Source organism: Podarcis pityusensis (assembly GCF_964106645.2).
Source record: "Podarcis pityusensis genome assembly, chromosome: 12".
Classification (NCBI taxonomy): domain Eukaryota; kingdom Metazoa; phylum Chordata; class Lepidosauria; order Squamata; family Lacertidae; genus Podarcis; species Podarcis pityusensis.
In genome coordinates, this window is record NC_138037.1 from 49,432,662 (window position 1) to 49,451,913 (window position 19,252).

Here is a 19,252-nt window from a genome sequence, read left to right on the forward strand (position 1 = left end):
CAAAAATGCAGATTGTTATGATTATATTAAAGTTTAAATTGAACACTCAGGGATTACTAAATTAATTAACATCTGTAATCAACCTGCCCCTGTATTGGTTTGCTTTCCATTGTCCTGCTGATTAAGGCTGCAGTCCTCATCCCTCTTACCTGGAAGGAAGCTTCCTTGAATTCAATAGGACTTATTTCTGAACAGACATTATTAAGATTGCACTGCTACTCACTAAGCTGAACTGTGTTCCTTCATGACCCCAATCCTGCAAAGTATTGTCACTAGAAGAGGACCACGGCGTGGGTGAGTCTTCACCCCCATGCTCTTTTGTAGAATATCCTGCAGGATTTCTGAAGTGCTAATCAGAAAATAGGTGGCAGCATTGAAGGGAGGTAGTAAAGTGACTCTGCTGAAGCCTCTCTCTTTTACATCTGAGGACTGTTCAATAAACCACCTCAACTGACTGAGTCAATACCAAATTAAAGGGGCAATGCAGTGTTGAAAATGAATAGGCGAAATAAATGAGGTCATGAAATGTAGGTGCAAAAGCTACTTCAGCTCAGTCTTTTGAAATGCTTTGAGTAGTTATATTAAAACAGTGCTATCAAGGTAGAGAGAGGTTTTTTTAAAGAGCAACACACACACACAGAGAGAGAGAGAGAGAGAGAGAGAGAGAGAGAGAGAGAGAGAGATCAAAAAGAGCACCTCTTTGAAATAGTGCATATTTCAATCTAAAATTCCTTTGGGAATTTCAATACACAAGAGGGCACCCATAAAAAAAAGAAGGCTTTTTCCTCCTCGAAAGAGTTTTCTAAGTTTTCTTTTCCACTCACTTGTATACACACATGCACACTTACATAGCTTAATTCTCCTATTTAGTGTACGGAAATTGAAACACGAGCAAAATGGCCGCTTACCTGGTCTGAAGGGTGATCGGCTGTTGTGACCCGGCACAGCTACTCTGGCACCCTCCAGAGCCCCGCCATGTTGCTTGAGGTTGTTTGCTGCTCCCCCAGCTGCTGCAAAGCATCACGGGTTACCCCCAGACCCGTTTTTGAATTCTAAGCCAATCCGCAGTGGCCTGGGGGTGGGAGCAGGGCACCAGGAGCAGACCTGGAGACCGCAGTCTTCATTCCGGTCCGGTCCCTGGCCATAAAAGCCGGCCAACGCTGCATGCTGCAGCTCGGTCGGCCCAGGAGTGCCACCCACCCATCCCTCCCTCTATTATAGGGTTGCGTTTTTTTATGTCCTAATCTTTCCCTTTTCAGATTGTGCAGGCTTTGCTATGGTTTATAACGGTTGCCATATTCAGAGCCAGGAAGGAATTTCCCCTGCACTGCAGGTTTTGCCTTCCCCATCACAACTTTAGGCTTTGGGTAGAATCCTTTAGTTTAACACCTACCAGGGGGTGAAGTGGTTACTCACACGCACACCCCTTCTTTCAGCGGTGATAACAGAGTACAGTGGTACCTCAGGTTAAGTATTTAATTTGTTCTGGAGGTCCGTTCTTAACCTGAAACTGTTCTTAACCTGAAGCACCACTTTAGCTAATGGGATCTCCTGCTCCTGCTGCGCCGCTGCCGCACGATTTCTGTTCTCAACCTGAAGCAAAGTTCTTAACCTGAGGTAATATTTCTGGGTTAGCGGAGTCTGTAACCTGAAGTGTATGTAACCCGAGGTACCACTGTACTCCATTAGAGGGGTCTGGAGGGAAGTCTCTGTTCAAAGAGTCAAAGCATGTGGCTAGCAGACCATAGACCTTCCCTTGGCACCTGGGAGGCAGAGGCAAAGCTAGCTGCTCCGGCACCTGGAGTGGCACATATGCTGTGTGGCGGGACGAGCGTCCCATGGGGGGCGTGGCAAGCATCCCATGGGGGGCAGGGTGAGCCACCCATGGCAAGCTGCTTCCTGGGTGGTGGGGGAGGGAGCCGCGCCACTTTGCCAGCAGCCTTCCTCCCTCCCCTCTTCCTTCTGACAGCTTGGGGGAGCCTCTCCTCCCCCCGCCAAGCAGCCCAGGAGTGGGGGGGGGGGCAATGGCACACTGCCCACCCGTGACTCCCAAGCCTCCCCTGAGCTGTCAAAATGAAGGGGGAAAGGGGGAAGGCTGCCAGCAAGGCGGCGCAGCTCTGCACCTTCCCCCGAAGGCTCAGGGTAGGCTTAGGAGTCGCGGGTGGGTGGCGGGCCGAATGTCACCCCCCTCAGTGATGACACCTGGGGTGACCCGCCCCTACTGCTTCCCCTTCCTCTGCCCCTGCTTGCAGGTGGGGGGTCCATCTGCGTAGACCTGCGTGTTGTGATGAACCCAAGATTGACCCTGTCATGCCTCAGACCCCCGGCAGTGGACTGAGAGAGATACATGCCCAATGCCTATGCCAAGGCTTACCTACATATGAAACGAATAAAAGTTGTAGCCATTTTAAATCTCAGATTGTTGTTGTGTCCCTCCCTTCCCTTAGCTGGCTGGGCTCCCAGGGGCAGGGACTCAGCACCTGGGCATGCAACTAATTCTGCTTTCCTCCTTTTCTCACATTGTGCATGCACTTGTTTATCAGACAGCAAAATGGAATGGGAATTGCAACACCAGTAATAGTACATATTAAGATAGTGAATATGATAGTGTAAAGCAGGGATAAGGAACCTGTGTTGGACCTTAAGTCCCATTAGCCCAGCTGGCATGACCAGTGTTCAGGTATGAGGGGAGCCGTAAGTCCAGGACCATGGGTTTCTCCACCCCTAATGCAAAATGTCAGCAGGCATCTCTTGGTTCACAATATAATACACATTAGTTTGTGCAACTGCTTCAGAATGGGGCAGCGGGAACCCAGTTGTACAAAAGTTGTTTGAAAAGCAAGAATATTTAGGCTTTTTGTGTAAAAGTGCTGCAGAAATAAAGGAGCAAGTTTGCACATTCCCAATTGCATGTCATTCTATGGAGTGAAGGATGGAAAGGACATCAAGGGGAAAGGAAAAAAAACACGTTGTTTGAGAGTGCTTACAAGTAAGGTACAGAATCAAACTACAGGAGATACTACTAATATGATCCCTGAAAAATGTATATTCTTTCAACATGCATGAACCCTGCAGATTTTATAGAATGTAAGCTGTGTTTTCCTCCTTTTGTCTAATCAGTGAATGGCAAACTGGGACACTGGGGTGCTTTCACATGCCATGTTTATGCCAAGCAGCTGTCCTGTATATCTAGGAAAAACATCTGAAATATTTTATTATTCACTGCCACGAATGCTCTAAAATTACCGCTATGAATGCTCTAAACATTAAACCTGTCAGATCATAGGAAATCTCTTATGAAGAATGCTTAAAATTCAACCTTCTCTACAGTGCAAGGCTTCTTTGTTCCTACGTTGACACTTTACAACCAAAACGTAGGTGTTAGGAATATCACAACAACTTAACTCCCCATGGCCAAGGTATCTCTATGCTAAATATGTTTGAAAGGATATGTCAACTTCTGCGTATGAAACTAGACATAAAGGTAGGTGGGAATTGCACAATATGTTTCTGAAACCACTAAAATATTTTATGTAGCCCATAACACATGTTCACGATGAACTGATCCAAATGTTCAGCAAGCCATGGCATACGATGCCACCTCAGAGTAAGGCTGGTTCCATCATTAGGTAGGGTGGGGCACCAGATTTTAAAATACAATTAAAGAGCATAAAATTGTCAATTATTTAGGTTATACAGTCGTACCTTGGAAATCGAACGGAATGCGTTCCAGGAGTCCGTTTGACTTCCAAAACGTTCAGATACCAAAGCGCGGCTTCTGGTTGGCTGCAGGAAGTCAGACGTTCAGGTTCCAAAGAACGTTTGCAAACTGGAACAATCACTTCCGAGTTTGCAGCATTCGGGGGCCAAAATGTTTGACTTGCAAGGCGTTCAGGATCCAAGGTACGACTGTACCAGGGGGAAAACATGATTTTGGTTTTGCATCTCAGGCATCAAAATATCTTGAGCCATCTCTGCTCCAAGGGTGCACAGGTGAGATTGCTTGCTTGAAAGCAACCTGACATCAAACGCTTCCTGTGTTTATTGTGTTTATTCGAGCATTAGGTTATAACACTGCACATGCAAAAGATTTTCAATATGTGGGAAGACGTTAAAACATGTGATACCTCAACATGCATTCAAGGGTGTCACTTTTACTTCATCATTAAAGAATTGGGCCTGAATTAATTCATTAATGCAGAAGTATAAATGTATAACTGTTCCTCTTCAGTCAAATCTCTCACAAAAGTTCATATTAGAATGTACTGTATATGCAACTGGACATTCTCTATTATAACGCTACCAAATTTTGTGGGGGTGTGAGTGAGTGCATGTGAGAGAGCATGCATATATCATATCAGTGCATTAAATGAAATAAACCTCAGTCTACTAGTATCTTTCCTTTAAGTGTGGGCACCTTGCTGAAGAAAAAGAGTAGCAAATAATATGTGTGATAACAGAATGCATATAAGAATGTAGTAATGCCAGCAGCCCAGCCTTTTTTCCCATTTATACCTTCTTCTTCTGCATTATGCAGCTTCACTCTTTTGATTTCCTTCCCTCCCCTCCCCCCATCTTGGAGCTCATGATATTATTTATGTGCTATTAACGCTCATAAATAATTTTGAATTATTTGAAAAATAAACAGAGCTTCATTTATTTAGTTTTTACTACTTAAAATTCCATTAAAAAATTCAATCAAACAGGGCCACTGCTATGCATGAGCTGTGGGACTTTGACATTTCGGACAGCAGGGGACTGAAAGCTTTTGCTTCCATTTTCAATTGACCGCAGTTTGGCATTATGTCCAAAGCAGGGGGTGCAGACCCTATAGAACATCACTACGGTATCTGGTAATTGTCAGGTCAACTTTGGTCTGCCTCGGGTGGGAGAAAGATAAAGAGCTGGCCCTCCAGATATAAGAAGAAGAAGAGGAGGAGTTTGGATTTGATATCCTGCTTTATCACTACCCAAAGGAGTCTCAAAGCAGCTAACATTCTCCTTTCCCTTCCTCCCCCACAACAAACACTCTGCGAGGTGAGTGGGGCTGAGAGACTTCAAAGAAGTGTGACTAGCTCAAGGTCACCCAGCAGCTGCATTGGGAGGAGCGGAGACACAAACCCGGTTCCCCAGATTACGAGTCTATCGTTCTTAACCACTACACCATACTGGCTCATATAAATGTTTCCCAAACCCTGATCTAAGCCAGAGGAGTTTGGTAAGCTATAAAGGGAATGGGGGTGGAAAGCTGTAAGGGTCGGGGATGCGCAGAAGTAAAGTCATTTGGCAAGGAGTGGCGGCTTTGGAAGGGTGGCAAGAGAAACAAGTAGGGGCAGTAGCCCCTAAGTATTAGAATCTTTTCTTAATTTTGTTATTGGAGAATTTGCACCATTGCTCCTGTGTACCCATTTACTCAAGAAACATTGTTCTGATAATATATTTTTTACTAAAAGCTAATCCTGGTTATATACACAATTCATAAATACTGCATGATGCTGTCTCAAGATACGCCCCCTCTGGTTTTTCAAGAAACTGCATCAATGTTCTGCAATGTTCAGTTATAAAAGAAAGTACATTGGTGTAAATGTACTAAGTATTCCCTTGCTGATGACTGCAGCGCCTGGAGACAGACAGATTGTGTATCCACAGCAGTGACCAGAGGAGAAATGACCACCGGGAGGACTGCAGAGCGATGAAACGCCATGGTGCGCCTGTAGCAGCACAACCGGACGCCTTAATCTGCTCCACTGGCAACAAAACATGTCTCTCCTATATTGGTCTCTGCAGCCACAGCAGGCTCTGTAAGTCTCTGTTTGACTTCACCCCCAAAGGCACACTCCTCCATTGTCTCCTGAGATAGACAGCTGCCAACAGAAACATATATGCTGATATGCTCAGTTTATTTCATCTGAAATAAAACCAAGCTTGGCAGGAAGGCAAGCTGAGTTGCTTCATAGATCTCGTTTCCTTGACGCTGGAGGAAAAGGGAATGATTTTCTATTTTAGCCAGAGCCTATGCAGAGTTTCATGCCAAGAGTACCAATCATGGATTCACTGTTTTTCATCCAAGTTACACAATCCATTTGTGCTGCATTATATACTGAAATACAAGGAATGGTTTGGAAGAAAATAGCGAGGTTTGTGGTTAAACTCTCCAAAATTACAATATAAAATGCCCATTTTGATTCCTGTGGAAAAAACAGGAGTTTTTAATTGATGTTGCTGCCCCTGATTGCTAAAGCACATTAATAACAAAGGAGGTGTTCGTTTACTGTTGCTATTCACAGCCAGCAATGTCTCCAAGTCTGGAATATTTCCAGTGTTAATTATCTCCATTAATAAGATACCAATGCCAGTCATAACATTTCAGTTTATTTCTAAAGAAGGATAAATATAGTTTTGGACCAAAGGCTTGAAAGGAAGCATAACAAGGGACTGTTGGAGCAGACCAAATCTGCCTGGTGCAGCATCAAGTTCTCACAGTGGCCAGCCAGAGGTTTATAGGAAGCTTGCAAGCAGAAAATGAGCACAATAGAACATTTTCATTCACCACCTTAGAAGACATAGATTTTAAAAAAACTCCTTTGTGAGAAAGGGCTGGATAAAAATCTATTATTGGTAAAAGTAGCCCTTAGTCTGGATCACAATTCACCAAGCCTTAACTCCAGGATATATTTATAATGCCAATATTCAGCCACAGACAATAAAATATGAAAATAAAAGCACAAACCTTTGAATAGGCTCCTCCACATACCTACTGAAATTTACAGTAAGTGCTCATGAGCATGTGCAGGGTGTTTTTTGCAACTAATTGATATAAGTCATCCTTTGTGGTCTGATGGCCGTGTGTTGAGGAACAAGAGGCCATTCCATGTGTCCACAAAGCTGAACTACAAAGTTTGCTCGACAACCAAGGGACAGAATAACATTTCTGGCACATCACTGCGAAGTGCTAACCTATGTTTTCAGTTTTCAGTGGCAAGTTCTCTTTATAGGAGCTCCTGATTAAGCCCAGATCACCACGGGCAGGAAGCCAATTAGTACAGCCATGTGGATTTCTAACTGCCGCAACACAGAGAGAAGTTATTTGAATCAGTCATGAGGGATATATCAGAGAGAGCGGTGGGAGGGAAGAGATAAGCCCCCTCACTTTAGAGGTTACTTTAAACTACCTCATTTAAACCTGCATTTTAAAAGCTAAACATCTTTTGCCGTTTTAATTTTGCATTCTACTACTACTAGAGCTTTGTATATTAAAAGGTGTGGGTTTTGACCTGCTCCCTCTGAAATCAGACTGCAATATTCCCTGCCCATGATTTCCATTTTCAGAAGAATATTATCTGCACACCACACAGTATCAGGGCACAAGGATGCGCCAACCCTGTTTGAAATTACTCTGCCCATGGCGGCTGTTTGCATGTGACCAGCAACTGCTGTGCATCACATCGAATGGCCTATTTTCTCCACGCTGCTTCAAGGCAGGGCCATGGAGAAAAGCCACTCCATCTACTTAGCGAGCTGTTGCACATAAACAGCTCACCATGTAGACACAGGCCCCATGGGAAGCAATTTAACACAGTCTCAACGTTTCATCCATTCAGTGTACACGAGCCCTCAATATTTGGTCTAAAGAAGTTACAGAAATATTGCTTCCTGCTACCTAATGGGATACTAATTGTTTTAAGTGTATGGTTTTGCCATATGGAGAATATGCTTATTCAGTTGGGCAGCAAAGTATTGCTAGGAACCTAAAAAAAAAATCCCATATAAGGCATACTCTCATCTACTGCTTTTAGACATATACAGTGGAATTGTCTATAAATGTTACATGTAAGGACATTTCATACATCATTTAAGCATCTGAAGAGAAACTGAAGTACGAGAGGATACAGTGACACATCTTTGTACTGGTGACTTCTGAAACCATTAGTGATAGCCATGTGTGCTATTTCTGACCTTTTATTTTAACCGGCACACAGAACATTCTCCTACTGTCCTCCTGAAGTGCCAGAATACTTTTGTAACAAAAGGCTACCTTCAAGGGTGGACTTTGGACTCTTCTTGCCCTTTACGAGGCAAAAAATTGGCACCACCACCCCTGCCTCCCGCTTTCTGTTCTGTTCAATTCACTGTCATAGTTGCAACAACCTGCGGCACCTCTGAGGCTCAGAGTCCAGTGTGGTGGGAACTCGTTGCACTGCCCTAAATACGCCTCTGCTACCTTCTCTCCCTGCCCTCCCCATATCTAACAACAACCCTCTTTCAGTAGGTAGACTTTCTGCTTTATTCTGTCACCATTTAATTGTGCCTCAATCCCCAGAGACTAATCTTTCACCTTTTCAGGTGTGGAATGCGTGTTTCTCCTAATTTTTTATTCTTTTTAAAGCAGGCAAAGTGAGTTTCCCAACTAATTTTTGAAGAGCTCCTATTTTCACTTAGGAGTAGGGCTTCAGAACTAATAATACAAATACGTTGATGATTTGAAGTAGATTACATTGCAGACAAGAGGGCACTAAGTCCACTTAGACTGCAATTCCTAAACACAAAAACTTGAGAGTAAGTCTCATTGAACTAGGTAGACATCGGTGCACTTGCACTGCAACATAGGTAACTAATAAAAGTAGCTTTCTTCAGTCCAATTTTAAATTGGTTTTAATGTCTCCTTTTTGCTTCTCCCACTTCAATCTTATATGCTGTTTTAGTGTAAATCGGGGTTTCTTTTTTATTGAAGTATGTTAGGGGTGCTCTTGAATAAAAGGTCATTTGCCATGACCCCGAATCATAGAATCATAGAATTTTATAGCTGGAAGGGACCCCAACTACAACCCTCTGCAATGCAGGAGAAAAGGCCTGAGAGGAAAGCAGAGAAAAGCATTTTAAATTTCCATTATTGAAGCCAAATCTAGATGATTACCTAATGGATTAAGCAATTAAAGTAACATTTGAAAAAGGCAGTCAAGGAAAGGTAACTATTTTACATAGGTAAGTCCTTAATCAATACAACTCCAATGCAAAAACAAGCAAACGAAATCACTCTGGATCACAACATACTGAGTGCAGCTAAGGAGAATAACAATTATCTTATCTGAAAGAAAACAATCTGCTTATCACAAAACGTCTATGAATGTATCTTCCATTGCAAGACCGTAACAGTGCAACATGCATAATTTAAACACAGATTCTGCATATGTTCAAACATTTTTTTCCAGAACTTTGCAAGACACAATAAAGGTGGATAATGACTGTGCAGTTTCAGCAGAGAATACTGCAAGCAGTACATTTACAAGGTTTTCTAAAGCACCAAGAGGCCAACTTTTTCCTATTGTTTTTTCCCCCCATATGACTTTGTGCTAAGTGCACAACAGTCCCTGGGAGAGCGAAGAGTGAATAACTGAAGACAAAGCTTTCCACAGGCAGCCTGGGAAGAAGAACTGATACACTTTGTGTTATTGATAAGGCAGGCTGACTGTCTCCAGGTCTCAGTTGTGTTTTATATCAAAATAAACCAGTAGTAAATAGCAGTGCCTCTTCTTACTGGAAGCTTCTATTACAGCAAACTGTAACTGACTTAATCCCAGTATATTTTTTTAAAAAATGGGAGTGGGAATAACACCCATCCAAATGTCATTTGTCTAGAGATTAATCGCTTCTTCTCAGATTCATCAACTGGCTGTCATGTTTCAGTTCTAATACATTCTAAACTTTTCCTCATTTTTGATAGGCCAGTTCACACCATTTAAGCCAAGTGAGAGAAGTGTATAAAAGAACAAGCAAAACAAATCAAGAAAGACATTAATAAATAACAAAAGAGATGGAGCTGAGAAAGCATCTACCCAAGATTCTGCCCAGTGTCTGAAGAACAGTGTATTTAAAGTACTTGGTTCCTTCTGGTTTGTGTGTAATAAGAAGCAGCTAAAATGTCAGAAGCAATGGAACATTCAGTAAGGGGAACAATTACTTGAAATTATTCATGAAATTTAAATTATCTTGTTCTATTTATGTTGTCTTGAGCAAACAGATAAAAATTAACTGTTTTTAAATCACAAAATAACAAAGAGTTGATCCTTCATGGAAAAATCTTGACTCAACTGTACAACAATTTATGCCTGCATATGACAACGCACTTGGAGCTGTGAGAAGGTATACTGAATAGAGTGTTTTGCCCGAGGCTGGTAGTTCGTGTTTTAAGACCCATTTTTATGCTGAGTGCCAGCTGTGCAAAGAGACAGTCCTCTGCACCAGTGACAGCACGTCATCTTTTGAGTAGGTGAGGTTGCCTCCCTTTCACACCACGGCACATTGCAGCCCGGTGCAGCACCCAAATGCAAGGGTCAAGCGCTTTTAAAAGTCTTCCTGTACCACTGAGAGACCACTTCCCCACCAACAGCACCTGAAGTGGTTGCTTTCACGTGCTGCATCCCTGCTTTTAAAGCACTTAAAAAAGAAAATGTAACTTTAACCATGCCATGGTTCACCCCACTGAGAAATATCAGCCATTCTCTCTACGCACGCATGGATAAAAGGAAGGGACCCTGTGCGAGAGAGTAAGGTAAGCTTGACTTCCAGTCAAAGTTCCAGCACCTCCCATTGAATCCATGCATTTTAAGGGAATGTGCACGCATTGTCATGACAAATAAAGCAAGAAATACATCAAAGTTTTTGAAACATCTGGGAATGTTTGCTTCTAGTTGCATGCAATCTGGTTTAATTTTTTTTTTTTAATCAACATATAAACCCAAACTACATCTTTCACTAAACTGAAAAAATATATCTTTCAGCTACACAAATGTAGGAGTTTAATATGGGCCTGAGCTCCTTAGCGCTTTCCACTATTTCCAATGGTGTGGCTCAGTCCTACGTTCCAAAAAGAAACAAGGCATCAAGTGACAGTCTCACCTCACCAATGCCTCTGCTGATTTGAGTTAGCACTGAAGATTAGCTTGGATAACCAAAATCAATAAGCACAATGATGCAGTTATATTTAATTGTATTTTTCTCTCTTCCCCCATCTTTAGAGAGAGCACTACCCTTCAAACCACAGTGTTAGGGGTGCTGCAGTGATAATAGGCATACAGTGTTCTGTGCATGCCATGGCAGAATGACCCGCTCATGGCTCCCTTCAGTCACAGCACATCACAGAAATAATGCTTTAAATGATCGTGAGAATCAGCTCTTAAAAAGGGATACATCAAGTCAGAATGGAATGATGGAAGATCTGACTATTAACAGAGCACAGGTCTCCTATCTCCAAGTATTTGTACGATTGTGGGGATGCTTTAGAATGACACTGGGAAGCTGCTCAAAGAGGAAATAGCATTACTGTATTCCTTTGAATGTATTTAAAGTACCGTATTTTTTGCTCTATAAGACTCACTTTTTCCCTCCTAAAAAGTAAGGGGAAATGTGTGTGCGTCTTATGGAGCGAATGCAGGCTGCGCAGCTATCCCAGAAGCCAGAACAGCAAGAGGGAGCGATCCCTCTTGCTGTTCTGGCTTCTGGGATTCAGAATATATTTTTTCTTGTTTTCTTCCTCCAAAAACTAGGTGCGTCTTGTGGTCTGGTGCGTCTTATAGAGCGAAAAATACGGTATTTCTTAAATGCCCTTCATCAAAATATTTCAGGGAGGTATATGACAGCACAGGTAAAATTCACACAGAAGTCTAACTTAAAGCCAACAAATATACTTAACAAAATACAAGACAAAAAAACCCCCTAAAAAACCCCAAAGCTAAAAGCAGGAAATAATACCATTTCCCTTTAAAAATCTACAATTTAAATGTCTGGGCAAACAGGAAGGATTTCAATTGGTACTAAAAAACTCGTAATGTTGGTATCATGCATGCTTCCTTAGGGAGAGAATTCCAAAATTGTGGCAGCAACAGTGAAAAACTTCTTTCCTTTGTTAAAGTAAAAGCCTAGTTCACATGTCACAGCAAGCCAGAAAACCACATTTTACTGTGAACAAGCACTATACTATTACACACTGCTGAACTGCTCCTGATTCACTTCACCCTGGAGCCAGAAGAAGAGAATCACAATACTTACAGTTTGATTCGCTTAAACCATGATCAGGAAGCCAATACCGAAGTTCGGCTTCAGACCATGGTTTGCTTGGAGAGAAACAAACCATGAACTTGCTTCACACACCAAACCCTTGTGTTTGCTGCTTCCAGTTCCCAGAATGGCAGAGTTAAATAGTAGTGATTCAGATTGCGGATGCAGTCATATAGTGAACATCTGCTAAAGAGGGTAGTTGGAACAAAGATCCTCTGGCAAAGGCAGGCTAGCATGGGTCAAGGCGGTTCCTTCAGGTATTCAAATAATGCTACCTGTTCATTATGCACATAGGGCATCACACTTTGTAGAACTTGTATGGGACTTTGCACGAAGAAGTATCTGAAGACGTGTGCATGCACACGAAAGCTCATACCAATAACAAACTTAGTTGGTCTCTAAGGTGCTACTGGAAGGATTTTTTTTTATCACAGTTGCCAATACAGAGGTTTCATATGTCTCTCTAAAACCCTGTTATGCTGATTTGACATTTGGTCAAAGCAACTTGAAAACAAAGCTTGGTAAAAAGAAAAGAAAGGAGATGAGCCATATGTTTCATGAATGAAGCAAGATTAATAGAAGAATGAGTAGGACTCTCCAGAGAAGCAATGGACTAACAAGTCACACAGCAAAATGTTGTTTTAATGGGAGTAATTTTTTTGTCTCTCTTTGTCTCATCTGTGTCAACAGCTTGCAATTTAAAATAAAAAAGGTAAGAAGAAGGCACCAACCCTGTTATTTATTAGTATCACAAAATGCACTCACCTAGCTTGCTGGCAAACACTGCAGAGCCAACCTTTCTCCTTCCTTTGATAGGAGCTGCAGTTCTTGCAGATGTTGTATTTGCAATCCTGGCACTGCCGCTTGGTGTTGATGAGAAACGTAAAAGGGGAGCAGCAACGCATGCAGCAGCGCTCGTTAAACCTCTGCTGCTTGGAGAGAATGCTGCACTTGTTACCCTCTTCATCGAGCTTCTGCTTCATTTCACTAGAACCCCAGAAGAAAGAAATGAAAGAGAGAGAATCAAAATAATGCTGTTTCCATTCAGCAATCGGACCAGTCTTCAAAAGCACAGGGACAGGCCCTCCAAGTGTCCCTATTTCCTAAGATTAACAGAAGCCATCCTGATTTCTGATTTGAGCCCGGAAAGTCCCGCTTTTCCTTAGGATGTCCCTATTTTCATCAGAGGGTATGGCATGAGTACTCAGGGCCATGTTAAGCATATGCACTGCCGGGGTGCAAAGATCCACCCGAGGCTCCCGAGTAGTAGTAGTAATCACCACGCTTATCTCTGCTCAGGAAAAGAAAACAGGAAACATAAGGAGCCCAGCTCAACAAACCAGCCTGAGGCATCAGCATTGGCAACTGAGCGTAGCCGGGCACCTCGTGGTGTAAGCAGTGTGCGCTGGGTGGGCCTCTCCATGGCCCTATGCCAATCCCAGGCGCGCAGGAGGTCGGAGCTAGCCGGCCACCTCAGCGCCTTGCTTGCTCACTCACTCACCCCTGAACTCACGGCGCAGAGCTGCCTGCAGCAGAAGAGCTTGACGTGGTGCTCTGACCGATGGGCGGGCTCCTCCCCGGACTCTCGGGCCCTGGACTCTTGGCCTGGCACCCCTGAAAGCCTGGCACCTGGCACCCCTGGGCCCTACGGTTAAGACGGCCCTGCGAGTACTGCAGGTTTGAGGGACCCCTGGGGCAAGCTGTCATTGAGGGGGCTCTCCAGTTCATGCTGCCCTGGTGGCCATTCCCAGGTTCTCTACCCTGCCAATGCCATGTCTGCTCCTTTGCTTGCTTGGCAGCCCCACACTCCTGCGCTGCACTGCCATCCACCCAAGGGCAGGATCACCCTTCCTGTCGCAGGCTTCTTATTGTTGTCTCACCTGAATGTTCTAGTCCAAGTATTCATCAACCCAAGCTTGTTGGCTTACCCATCTAGGCAACAGGCTGGCTGTCCGCTGCCCATCTGAAAAGTTATTTTTAGTCAACACTCCCCCACCCCATGCCTTGAGGAGGGATAAATGAGGTCTACTGCAATGTGCTTTGAAGATTCCAGAAGCCTAGGAGCAGTGAGCCATTAAACTTTAAACAGCCTAACTACATTCTCTAAAGAAGTTATAAAGGTTTAATGCCAGTTTATGTAATGTTTATATAATGTCATATATTATTGCTCTTCTGTTTAATGTTAACTAGAACCTTTGAGTGGTGTCCTTCATTTCCATTTGAGTGGCCCCTACTTTTATAATTTCCAAAATTTGTATTTTATATTTCCCACAGTACTAGCCTAATAAACCACACTATCAGTCTGTGTTACACATGGCAGTCACTCTCCTCCTTGCTGATTAACAAAGGACTGTCTTCTCTGCTAAAGCAAGCATCCTGAAGCCCTGAGAAAAGTAATGCAGTAAGGGGACAAAGTAGCAACTGGTCTCTCTAATGTAGTAGCAGTAGTAGTAGTAGTAATCATCATCATCATCATCATCATCATCATAACTTATTATTTATACCCCGCCCATCTGGCTGGGTTTCCCCATCCACTCTTTTTTAATGACCTTGATTACATTATTGATTTCATCTTCATATCCTCAGAATCTGTTCACACCTCTGCTCTTTCCTTCTCAGAACATTTCAACCATTTGCTGCATTAGGTCAACAAACAACGGGAGAGAGCTAGTCTGAGAATGCTACCTGCTATCCTGCCAAATCTTTACCTAAAAGTTTCTAGTGTAATGCTATCTGTCTGTCTGTCTACACTTGGCCAAATTCCAGACCAGGATACAAACACATTTAAATGCATAACAATACCATAAAACAGGAGGCGATAACAAATCAATATGAGATAAACCATCCGCATTATAACCAACATGCTAAGTTCTAATTAATGCATGAAGGGGTTAAGACCATAGAGTAAGTTGGTGTGCCCAGCATAGTTATGTCTCTCTCCCCCACCTTGGGTGGATGGGTTATCAAGCCTTTGTTCTACCCATGTGAACCTTACCAGTAAGGAGGTCTAAGATGAATGCTCCAAGCTTAGACCGCATGACTTAAGCAAGCCTCCCCCCTGCCCCCACCAAGGAACCTGTGTCTTTTGCCTAAAGATACAAACCAGGGTAACAGCTGCGGCTGGTGTTTCCAGACATGGGGAATCAGCCATTTTGTCTGTTTCTTCTTCCCAAGCAGATTTGGTGTAGTCTGGAAGCTGCATAACACCTACATGGTCTCATTTGAATGTCTGCTAACTCCTTCCACATTCCTACTTAAGTCTTTTACAAGATGTAGAGTCCAGCCAGCTCCCACCTTACCACCGCTTTGGTTACCATCTAGCCCAATGAAGAGTTCTGAATAACTCAAAAGCTTGCACATTATTTTGTGTCATTTTGGTTGGCTTAATGACAGTATTGCTCCAATATGGATTTTGGAATCGGCTGATTCTGAAAGAACTACACTTAAAAAAAACTAAAAAAACTTTTAGGATAAATAGACTAAGAGAAATACACTTTAATTAAACGTGCCAGAAACGTTTACTGAATAGAACTTTTCTGTGAGTAGGCTTTACAGAAATATCGTTGCAACTGGCAAGGGCACTGCTAGTTGTTAATTCAGTGTATTAAATACTCTGAGGAACCCATGTTCTAATTCCGTTGCCAGCTAATTGAGAAAAAAACACAATGCACCCTTTGAGAATATAAAAGCCGGAAGTTATTTGCATCTCTCTCTGGCACTAATTGCACTAAGAAAAACATGGAAGGAAATCTGGCATTGGTGATGCACTGAGCATAGCAGCAATAGAATTCATGGACCCAGGTAATATAGTCTGAAGGCACCTGAGTGAGAAGCTACCACCTGAACAGAAGTTAAGTAGTTCTGTTCAGTGCTTGGATGACTGCCATGGAATCACATGTATGGTGCTTGGGTCTCCCTACTGAAGAAAGGTGGGAAATAAATGTAAGGAAATAACAATGCTGTTTTATGGTTACATTATGACACTATTCATAATTTGGATTTATTCTAACAGAGGAACACAACTTGCATTCTAATGAATAATGAACAGTGGAAACTCACTTTCTAGAAAACATCCCTAGACAGTGCAGAGTTGGAATTGTAGGAATAAAACAGAAGATAAGTCTTCAACATTTGAAATGATAAAATATTTATTTCCTCTACTTCTAAAACTCCCCAGATTTATTATTTAATCAGCAGAACAGAGGGGATATTTGTTAAAGTTCAAAGAATAACAGATGCATCAAGGAAAGTGGTAAGTTATGCAAATTGGACAAACATTTCAAATTACGCACTGTGATTGCCGCTACTCAGTTTTAAAAAGACTGCACAAATAAAAATGCCCCCCCCCCCGAATATTGATTTTATATTTGTCTCATCTGGTTTCATGAACTGATCAAAGTTTGCTTTTTAATTTCACATTGCTAAATTAAGCTCACCTTTAAAATCAACAGGGGCAAAAATTAATGTAATTTATTGCATGTTGAGATGGCATGTGAGATTAATTCACACTGAAGTCTAGTTCACATAAACAACAGATGAGGTGTTAAAACTGTGCCTGGATGACTCCACTTCAAAGGGAGATGGGAAATTGCATGATTGAATGTTTTCCCAGGAGAAATATTTCCTGTTCTCATAAAGTGGGTAATTCACACATGCAACCCTGACACCCAATTTCAGATCTTTTGACCTTGAACCTCCAGAATGTGGCACCTCAAGGGTGACAACCAAGATAAATCAAAAGTAATTTTATCCTATCAAAAGGGAAATACCATACTTATTAAAAGATGTAACATGGGATCAATAAACACAGACTTCATAAGCTACACACTAACAATAGGCTAAATTTAAAAGGGTTTGCAACTACTAAGAGTTAAAACTAATCATATAGCCTGTGAGGTCTCGGACCACTAGGATCATCTAGTTTAACCCCCTGCAATGCAGGAATTGTTTGTGGGGCTTGAACCCAGAGTTAGGAATAAGCAAAATACAGGGTGGTTCAATTCACCTTAACACACAGAACCTAATAGTAGTATTTGCTGGCACTGTATGCATACACAGAGTACACAGTCTGACAAAATGCATGAGAAAATAAATATATCTAATCTTTGGGCTATTTCTTATATGAGGCAGCAACTGGTTTAAAATGCCCCATTAGATGTACAATTTTAAAAGCAAATAGCTCTTAATGCATTTTCCCTTGAGCCTCAACATTTCGTTATGATTTACTGTCAAAACTGGTGTTTGCTTTCCGTTGCCTTGTGGAACCCTCTGGCAGCGGGGCAGCATACAAAGCTGAAAATGAAATTGCTATCATACAATAAAAAGTTTCAAAAAAGTAATAAAGCCATAGCCACACATCTTCAGCAACTTCATTTTCTAGAAAATGTTGGTATTTATCATGAGCATCTAGTATGGAATCAAGTACAAGTATTTATTTAGATTTATAGTTTTATTTGAATGCCCATGGCTAAAATATCTCATGGTCCAAGTTTGGCTTCCAACAATATGCCTGGGCTACAGACTAGCCTCAATCTCACACAAGACTGCAGCTCTCATTCTGTTAAAAGATTTTTCAGTCATCATGTACGGAGCCAAGTGTGCTGCTCAAACGTTACATGGTTCGTGGAAAGAGTGCAGTTCACATGGGAAGTTAATTTGTGCTAAGTGGCCTCCAACATATCATTGGATTAAAGTTATAGAATTTTGATTTCTTCTTCCTCTTTGTCTTCTTTTCCTCTTTCTCCTTTGCTCCCTTTCTCTGCTCCTTATTTCTAGTTATGGTTTGAAATATTGATTTGAGGATCTCTTTGTTCAATGATAGATAGGGCTATGAAGAATTCAATATGCAAAAGGTTCCTTTCCCCATCATTTTTTCCTTTTTCCTTTGGCTGGTGCTTTTCCATAGAAGTAGAGGATATTGTTAGGAAATAATGGTGTATGATAGCCCTTAGGCCTCTTCCTTTGTATGCTGAATGCATGATCTACTCTGTTTTGGAAAGGGGTTTGTCTGTTGGTCCATATTCCCACCCATCTGCCTCCCCATATGTAGATATCCAAATGCCTTTCACAATATTGCCATCCAATCTGTCACAAGGGTTCCAGAGGTGGAGCAGCCATTTTTCGTCTACATTTGGAAACGTGGCAATGGTTGGAGACCACTTTGAATCAAGATGACGAACCGAACAGTTCCAAACTCTAATGATTTGGACATCTCTGAAGATATTGTCACCCAATTTGGCATCGATAAGCCAATTTCCAAAGATAGAGAAGGACTGAGATAGCACTGGATGCCATTTTGAATCAAGATTGTGGGCTGAACTTTTCAAAACTGTGCTGATTTTAATCAAATTTGACAGTAATCTAATAGGGTTGTGTACCATATTCAGATAAAGCCTTACTTCTGAACCAAATTGGGCAGATTTGGGTAGATCCAGGCTTGGGCTGAAGACTTTCAGCTAATGAGCAGAGGGTACAATATTGGTGGCTGCAGGGGTCTTAGTCACCAACATGTTACCCACAAGGAGCACACTGGGGAAGCAGACTGCTGTAATAAGTTTAACAACAACTATTATTATTATTTCCAAAATAAAAAATCAGACTATTTGCATTAAGGAAAATGATTGGGAATGCACTAGGAAGTATGGAATAACAATTGCTTGACATGATGTTGTACAACCTCCCCTCAGAAACAAATCAGAATGAATGCTCAGTAGACAGTGGACATCGTATAATCTCCCAACAAAGCTTCTGCAAACTAATCAGGCTGAATGCTCTGGGCAAATACTGCCAATATTGCAAATGGGGAAGACTGCTTTTCAAAACTTTCCTGGGTTTTCAACTTGTGCAAAATTTGATAAGAACCCACCCTCTGTTGCAGCCAGGTTTGGTTGCTGCCACACTTGGTACCACCAGCAGCATTATGTAAGTATTCATTTCTATAAATATTCATAAGTGAATTTGGTGGGACAATAATTGTTCAGGTTTGTCCAATAATTTGCAATGGTACAATAGTGAGTCACAGTGGATGTGCCACACAAGAATTTTTATATCATTTCATAGCATAAAATTGCCCTGCAGCAGTGGTTTAACATTTCAAGTGATGTGGTAGACTAAAAGCATTTATTATGTAATGTACAGACATTATGTGAATCTCATGATTTGAGTAATGATTAAAGCATCCTTTAAAACTGAAAATAAA

General features: G+C 42.0%; 1 protein-coding gene across 7 annotated transcripts in view; it reads right to left on the reverse strand.

The window, feature by feature from the left end:
- Positions 1–19,252, reverse strand: part of MYRIP (myosin VIIA and Rab interacting protein) — a 144,889-nt gene that overhangs the window by 64,647 nt on the left and 60,990 nt on the right. For all 7 annotated transcript variants that reach the window (XM_080975782.1, XM_080975786.1, XM_080975781.1 and 4 more), the window contains exon 3: positions 12,820–13,041. In XM_080975782.1, coding sequence (XP_080831908.1) covers positions 12,820–13,041 — 222 coding nt within the window. The remainder of the gene's footprint in view (positions 1–12,819; positions 13,042–19,252) is intronic.